The 7791-nt window shown below is 37.3% G+C and overlaps 1 protein-coding gene across 1 annotated transcript in view; it reads right to left on the reverse strand.

Annotated features, from left to right (window-relative positions):
• Positions 1-3704: 3704 nt before the first annotated feature.
• Positions 3705-7791, reverse strand: part of LOC108416243 (coiled-coil domain-containing protein 106-like) — a gene marked incomplete at its 5' end in the record, with an annotated part of 4355 nt that continues 268 nt past the window's right edge. The window contains 5 exons of the mRNA XM_037542787.1: positions 3705-3943; positions 4027-4140; positions 4667-4717; positions 6590-6658; positions 6845-6988. Of these exons, the coding sequence (XP_037398684.1) occupies positions 3768-3943; positions 4027-4140; positions 4667-4717; positions 6590-6658; positions 6845-6988 (554 nt within the window). The remainder of the gene's footprint in view (positions 3944-4026; positions 4141-4666; positions 4718-6589; positions 6659-6844; positions 6989-7791) is intronic.

Consider the following 7791-nt stretch of genomic DNA (forward strand, 5'->3'; position numbering starts at 1 on the left):
CAAATTAATCCCGTCCACTCAACATTTAACATCTACAGCAGATCACTGTTCCTGTTATTTATTTATTTATGATGGAGTTTTGACATTAATGACCTGAACTGGAGGTCCAGCTCTGAAACTCACAGTTCAGGACTGAGTTCTATAGAGAAACTCAGAGCTTGAGTAGATTTTAGATCTGATACTTTTTTACTCCAGTTGTACTTTTACTGCTACTTCAGTCATGATTTGACTGAAGTATCAACACTTTCACTGGAGTCTGATTTGAAGCTGCTCTTTCTCTCTCAACACCTTTCGCACTACACGACTTACACTGTTGTTCTGTGTTCCTACAGTGCAGAACTTCCCCAGAGTTTAACTGGACGTGATGGAAACAGTGGTCAGCAGCAGTTGGTGTGCTGTTAGACAGAGTGACCCACCATGGAGTCTGACAGGCAGACTGACCAGCAGGGGGAGCCTCAGCCCACCTCAGCCCCTCCCAGCAGCCTCCTGGAGCTCCACCCTCCCACACTGATCAATAAAACTCCCACTACTGATCCTGGAGTGTGGAGCTGGGAGGTGTGCAGGAACGCTGCTGTGGGTTTTCTCACTGGCCATGTTCCTGCTGCACCATTACTCTCTGTACACTGTGATAAAGAGCCCAGGAGAATCAGCTGGAGCTTCATTCCCCACTGCACTTATTACACTGTTTATACTCCCATTACTTCCCTCAGAAGAACCTCACTACATGGTCTTCTACAGGACCATCACAATCCATATCTTGAAGCAGTTTATATTGGATTTTGAAGTATGCTTTGGATCATTGTTGTTTCAGACACCAGCCGCTTTCCTAGTTTCTTTACTAACTGGGTCACATTTGTTTCCAGACTTTATTGATATTTACCCTGTAGAACTTCTGTCAGGAGCAACAGTAGCTCCTCCTGCTGTTACGATGTCAACACAGATCAGACGCTCGCAGATAAAAGAACAAGGTTGAAGTTTACTTGAGGTTCTGATGGATGTACAGAGGGCATAGTCACAACAGGCGAGGGTCAGAACCAGTGAGCAAAAAACCAAAACAATCAGGACATCCAGAGAGTAGCCAAAAATCAGTTTGAGTTCAAAAACCAACATCTCACACAGGATCCAGCGAACAAACCAGCAAGGGCAGGTCAGACATACAAAAAACAGGTCATACACGAAATAACTTACAAACAGAGAACTCTCAGTGGACAAAGAAAAAGGTTGGCAATACTTCACAAAGTTCTACGCGAAAGCCCGGATTTATATACTGACTAACGAGCTGTAATAAAAACAGGTGTGATGGTTTAGAGTTCCAGTGAGGCTGAACGCTGAAGTGAATGTTCACTGGTTGATGGCTTTAGAGTAGGAGTCACTTGGTCTCCCACTGATTCATGGGAGTTGGAGTCCTCTGGGCCGTTCAAGGACTCAAGTGATCTGAGTAAAAAGGAACAGGTGGGGGAGGCGTCTTCACCAGAAGGCTTGACACCTGCCCTGACTCAAAGCTTCTAGTCCTTGCCTTCTTTCCATTCCTGACCTTCTGTCTGTCTTGCTTCTGCCTGTGTTGAACATTTTTGATCCCTTCATTTCTTCATACATGTGACCAAAAAAATATGATCAGATTATTTCAAACAAATAGTTTCTGTAAGTGTTGATCAGCCCAACACATTGACTTGGAGGGATCTTGGCCTGTTCCTCCAGAACTGTTTCAACTGTACTTTGTTGGTATGAATGCCACCCATCAGGTTCTGCCTCAATATTTCCATTGGATTAAGGTCTGGACTTTGACCAAGTCATTCCAACATTTCTTCTGCGTCAGTCGTTCTTTATAGACTAACTGGTGTTTTTAGGGTCATTGTCTTTCTGCAGGACCACCTTCTGTTGAGCTTCAGTTCATGGATTAATGTCCTAACATTCTCCTATAAAACTTACTGATACATTCCGGAATTCATAGCTCCATTAAATGATGGCAAGCTGTCCTGGTCTAATACCAGCAAACTGCCCCAAACTGTGATACTCCCACCACCATGTTTCTAAGTTCAGTCATGGTTCTTATGCTGGAAGTGTTCGGTTTTATTCAATGTTATATTTCTTGTTTGAGCCACAAAGATCCATTTTCCATCCACATGTCATTATTTCAGTCATCTTCTGGCTCATCCAGGTTGTCTTCAGGAATCTTTATACAGGCAGAAATGTTCTTCTTGGAGAGTAATGGCTTTCTCCATCCTATCATTCCATACATACTCTTCCTCTTCAGTGTTTGCTTGATGATGGACTCATGAACTCTGACATTACCCAGTGTAAGAGGGCCTGCAGGTTCTCAGACATATCCTGAGATTCTTCGTGATCTACCAGAATATTATGTATCTTAGTCATGGAGTCATTTTCTGTTGGATCACCACTCCAGTGAAGGATAACAGTGGTGTTGAATTGGTCTGACAGTGGATCTGTGAAAACAAACTCATCAGAAAATGTTTTGAACTTCTTCCAGTCTAATCAACACTGACATGTTTTTCTGAGATCCTCAGAAATCTCTTTTGGCTGAGACATGGCATACACTGTTCTTTTAAATAGAGTAGAGACATTCACACTCAAACCTGATTGTCCAATTGATTGAACCTCCTGACCATATCCAACAAAATCCTGACCTGACATTCATAGAGCATTTTAAAGGGTCATTTGAGTAAATCACCATGTCCATGATTTGGCCATCTCTTTGTAGATGAATCACAGGTATCCTAGCTACAGTTTCAAGTCTATGGGCCTCATTCACCCATGAGTTTTTTCTGACATTTGTTCTTGATGAAGGTTCTAAGAGAAAGATTCAGATTCATGACATGATCATAAAGCCCAGTTCTCACCTCTGTGCTCTTGAGTGTGTGCAGATTCTGTTCTTACCAAAGAGCAAATCCCAAATAAAACACTGGTGGGTGACAGAATCTTCAATAAACTGTGTAAGTGGGTTTAAGAAGAAATTTCGGTAACACTTTCTATGAATCCGGTATCTATAATGCATTATAAGTGCATTTATAAACAGCTATAAAGCATTCTTAGGGCTTTATAATGTTTGACATAAGCATTTGTAACTGTACATTAGTGTTCATAATTACACACATAACATGCTGTAAGAGCACATTATAAGGCTTTATAGCACTATAATGCTATAAAGTGCTATAATGACCTATAATATATACATGTTCCTGTTCTCTATATTGGTGAGACCAGCATCATAAAGTTTTATAACAACTGCTTTGTTTATTCTCATAATGCTTTATAAAGATTCACAGTGAGAACCCCATTCTCATTGGCGTAATGCAGATTGTAGGTAAGGTGATGTTATTGAACAGCTCTATATGAACTTATAACAACTTATAAAGCACTATAAGCGCTCCTTACAGACTGTAGGTAAAGTGATGTTATTCATCAGCTCTATATGAACTTATAACAACTTATAAAGCACTATAAGCACTCCTTACAGACTGTAGGTAGAGTGATGTTATTGATCAGCTCTATATGAACTTATAACAACTTATAAAGCACTATAAGCGCTCCTTACAGACTGTAGGTAAAGTGATGTTATTGATCAGCTCTATATGAACGTATTACAACTTGTAACTCACTATAAACGCTCCTTACAGACTTTAAGTAAAGTAGGATTGCCATATGTAAGAATGCCTAAACAGAAGAGTAAAAAAATCACACGTTTCTACGGTGAACAGGTCATCATTTATTGATGATTTACATTAAAAATGATTTACATCAAACAGGCACTAAAGGGCCTGAAAGACACCAGGTGCTGCTATCGCAAGCTCAGGAATTGGTGATGTCCTGGAGATGGTACTGCGATCCACCCCCACTTTCTGGAAAGCCTTCTTCATCGAGCCACCTTGGTTAAAGGCATGTACGGCACGCTTGTAACGTATTATTGCTCCGCCAACAGTTTTTGCTAAAAAAAAAAAAAAAAAAAAGAATATCTTTATTCAGATATGCCACAGAACCACTGCAAAAGTATATTATAATCACTATTACCTCGAGTTCGACCCAGGTCATCTTGCTTTGTTGATCTTGCTTTCGTTCCTTTTGAAGGAGGTTTCATCTCCTCATCATCTGAGTCATCAATAGTTGATGATTCTGTGGAGAGAACTTGGCACAAGATGTTTGGATTTACTAGTCGTCTTTAATTAGGTTATTCCAAATTCAATTTAATCCATACTCAAACTGAAATTAAATAAAAAATAATAATAATGTTAGTAAGCTGTAGAATTGTTTTTGATAGTTAGAAATGTAATGGTAAAAAAATGCAATACGACTATTTAACTGACCAAAAAAATCAACTGTTATTATACAGTTAAAATCTACTGAAAATGTTTAAAAAGTACAACCAGACATACTGAAATCATTTATCCAAGTTGAACCACAGCTGAATGATCATACCAAGCATGTGAATGTCATTAGTAGAGCATAATTACTTTTTGAGAGTTTTAAAGGGTACTTTTTTTTCATTCATCTCATCTGATTGACTATTTATGATAAAATTGGGACATTTCTCGGCTATTGTTTTATTACACATGACTGCTTAAATCATTTTTCACAGAAAAAGAAAATCATTTATTGGTACTTGTGATATATTCTACATGTATTATTGAGTGAGTAATAGTTTTCATCTTACCTGCTACCTCATCCCTTGACTCCTCCTCCTCTGTTTCAATAGTCTTCTTTCCTGGGTAGAACAAATCATGTTCACAAAAGAACATTTAAGTATTATAATTAGATCAATGACACTAAAAATTGTTGCATTCAATGTTCTTAATGTCAAATGTGCACATTGGTAATAGATTAATAAAGTATATACCACCAGAAAAATTACTGTTATTCAATGACTTTTTTTTGCAATAACATTACATGGAACTTTTTCATGCTGAACCAATATATAGTGTCAGATCTGTGGCAAAACTGAGTATCACATTCAAACTGATAAGTACATTTGTGTGTCTTTGTTCTGCAGTACAATGACAAACTTAAAGTCACAGGACTGCAGTGGTGTTACCTCAGGGGGACAGCTTGGGAAGACAAGTTCGGTATTGTGCTGGACTCATGACATCATGTTACATACAAGTACTTTTTTTTGGCTTTATGTTTAGCTATTGTGCTTTATTATGATCATGTATATTGGGATTGTGAAGTTGCTAACTGGACCTTAGAGGACTAGCAACATTTAACGATGAGAGACAACACCAATTGTTTTGTGTTGACAGTATAGTGTACCACAGACCCATGAAACCACGGACCCTAGTTGTCAACATACCATTGTACAAGCTGGTGGTGGTGAAATACTGGTATGCGATGTGCATTGCCTTGCCATGCATACACTGCCCAGTGTTTAGCCTCACTCACAGAATAAAACCCTATAAAGATGTGGGTGTTTCCAAACTACACCCTGAGAAAATGCTATTTCATATTCAATTTACATACTGCTATGCCATGATTTTCAGTATGTGAACGTATTATAGCTTGAACTGTCCACTGCAATACATATTTGTTAATAGACGTGATTCTGCATTACAGTTAGCATCTGTGCAGATTGTAACTGTATACTGCAATCTATCAGCTGTTGTTACAGTGGCTGTAATTACAGGGATATGCCCAGTTTTTACAGCATATCCTGTTTTGAAAATTACAACATGGTCATTTTGATAGACCTTTAAACTCTTTCAGGGTAAACTAAGCGATTGTCCTGAAACAAATATCACTGCTATTTAGCTTTACTGTGAAGGAGGATTTACTTTAACTTGGAAAAAATACATGATAGTGCTGCTTATAGCCAATTTTCAAAATGTTGACATTGTTTTTTTTCTCTCCTTTACACATTTTTAGGATTTATAAAACAAAAACAAAATCAGCAACAATTTGTAACTGGGTCTAATGCTATTACCTTAGATCTGATAAGATTAAGAAATTATTGCACACTTAATCATTTGAATTATTTTAATACAACTTTATGTGGACAAGCCATGCATTAAGCATCACTTCATCAAAGTGGTTTTACATCTGTAGCCCACATAGGTGCATTTTCATTAAGGATGACATGAAAAAAAAGATTTATTGTTATTTACAACGTAACAAAGTTAGTTGGTAGATAAAATAAATGTATTAATAATTAATAATTAATTCTCCTACATATAGTAATGCTATAAGTCAGCAAAGCTGACTTAACACACAGATCCACATGGCAATAGGGGAAGATCTGTAAACATGAGCACTGTGTCATTTTCAGTTTTGTAAGAACAGGATATGTACCTGTAGTGACAGATCCATTAACAACATCTGCTGGGCTGCAGTTTGGTGTACAGTTACAAGCCATCATATCGTAGATGCTAACTGTACTGCAGACACACAGTTGTTTTCTGTGCACAACAAACCAATGATGTCTTGTAATTAAAGTAATATCAATGCCCTCCAACTGTAATTAACACAATGGGACAGTCTTAGGCAAACAACTAAAGTTTTATGACGGTCACTCAAGTGACATTTGTTCATTATACACACGTGTGAATGAAGGCAAAAGGTAAAGATTTTGGAGGAAGCTTGTTACCTTTTCCTTTTGGAGCACCTGTAGATGATCCTGAAATGCTTGATGACCTCGAATGGCTAGAAGCTGAGGCTATAAATGAACAGAAAAAATACATGTTTACACAGTAAACACACAGTTTATGCCAAGCAGTTAAACATGTTCAATTATGGGAACATCACGATTAAGGAAACTGATTTTGATCAAATTACAACTTTATGATCAAATGTTAAAATATTTGAAAGACCCTTAACTTGTATAGCTAACCCTTCAATTTACCTGTCATTCGGGAAAGTCGATCTTTCAGGAATTCCTTGTCTGCCTGAAGATGTTTTATTGTTTCCTGAAGACTTTTAACTTTCTCCTTTTCAGCTTCAAGAAGTGTCTTTGCAACTTGTAAATCATGCAAAGCAGTTGGTGATACTGTAATAAATGACAAACAATATTCAGGTTTTTTGGTATTCACCACAACCTGTTACTTGTTTAACAAAATAATCTACATGTTAATGTAAAACATCTGTTGATTTTGATGTACTATACTGTATCAACTGCAAAGTAACCCAGTGGATTACACCAAGACAAAGGATTTGTTAGTTCTAAACTTATTTTAGTGTGTTTTGCACCCCTTACATGGTGACGTGGTTTACCCAATTACATTGTGTAATTTTCAGTTTTGTAAAAACAGCAAATGTACCTGTTATGACAGGCACTGCAACAATGGCTTGCAGTGTACAGTTACAATTAATAATATTACAGATATTAAGTGCAGAATGGAAACACAGGTTTATTAGTTATTTTATTAGTTCATTAGAACCTGAAGCGTTGTGTGTGGTTAAAAATGTCATATTACAGATAACTGCACTGCACTGGCGTATATGGTTTAACTGAAAATCACATATTTCAAGTTGAGGTCAAAAAAGGAACAGATATGGATTAAGGTGAACACACATTTTAATGAGCTTATGATATCATATAATGTGTTGCAGGCTGTCACTATTAGATACAGCTTTAGTGTTCATCATAGAAAAACAGAAAAAGCCCTTTTCATAAGTAGGTTAGGTCTGCTCATTTTTCAGCAAGGAATTTGCGGTTGAACCTGCATGATCTTATTAAATCTGACCAGCATTTCAGTTAAAAAAAATTGAATTTGGAACAATTTTCTACACCTCAAGAATGATTTGGTTGTTTCACTAAAAGTAAGCAAACTGGTTATCTTAAAAAAATAC

The sequence above is a fragment of the Pygocentrus nattereri genome, chromosome 11 (assembly GCF_015220715.1).
Source record: "Pygocentrus nattereri isolate fPygNat1 chromosome 11, fPygNat1.pri, whole genome shotgun sequence".
NCBI classification, from domain to species: Eukaryota; Metazoa; Chordata; class Actinopteri; order Characiformes; family Serrasalmidae; genus Pygocentrus; species Pygocentrus nattereri.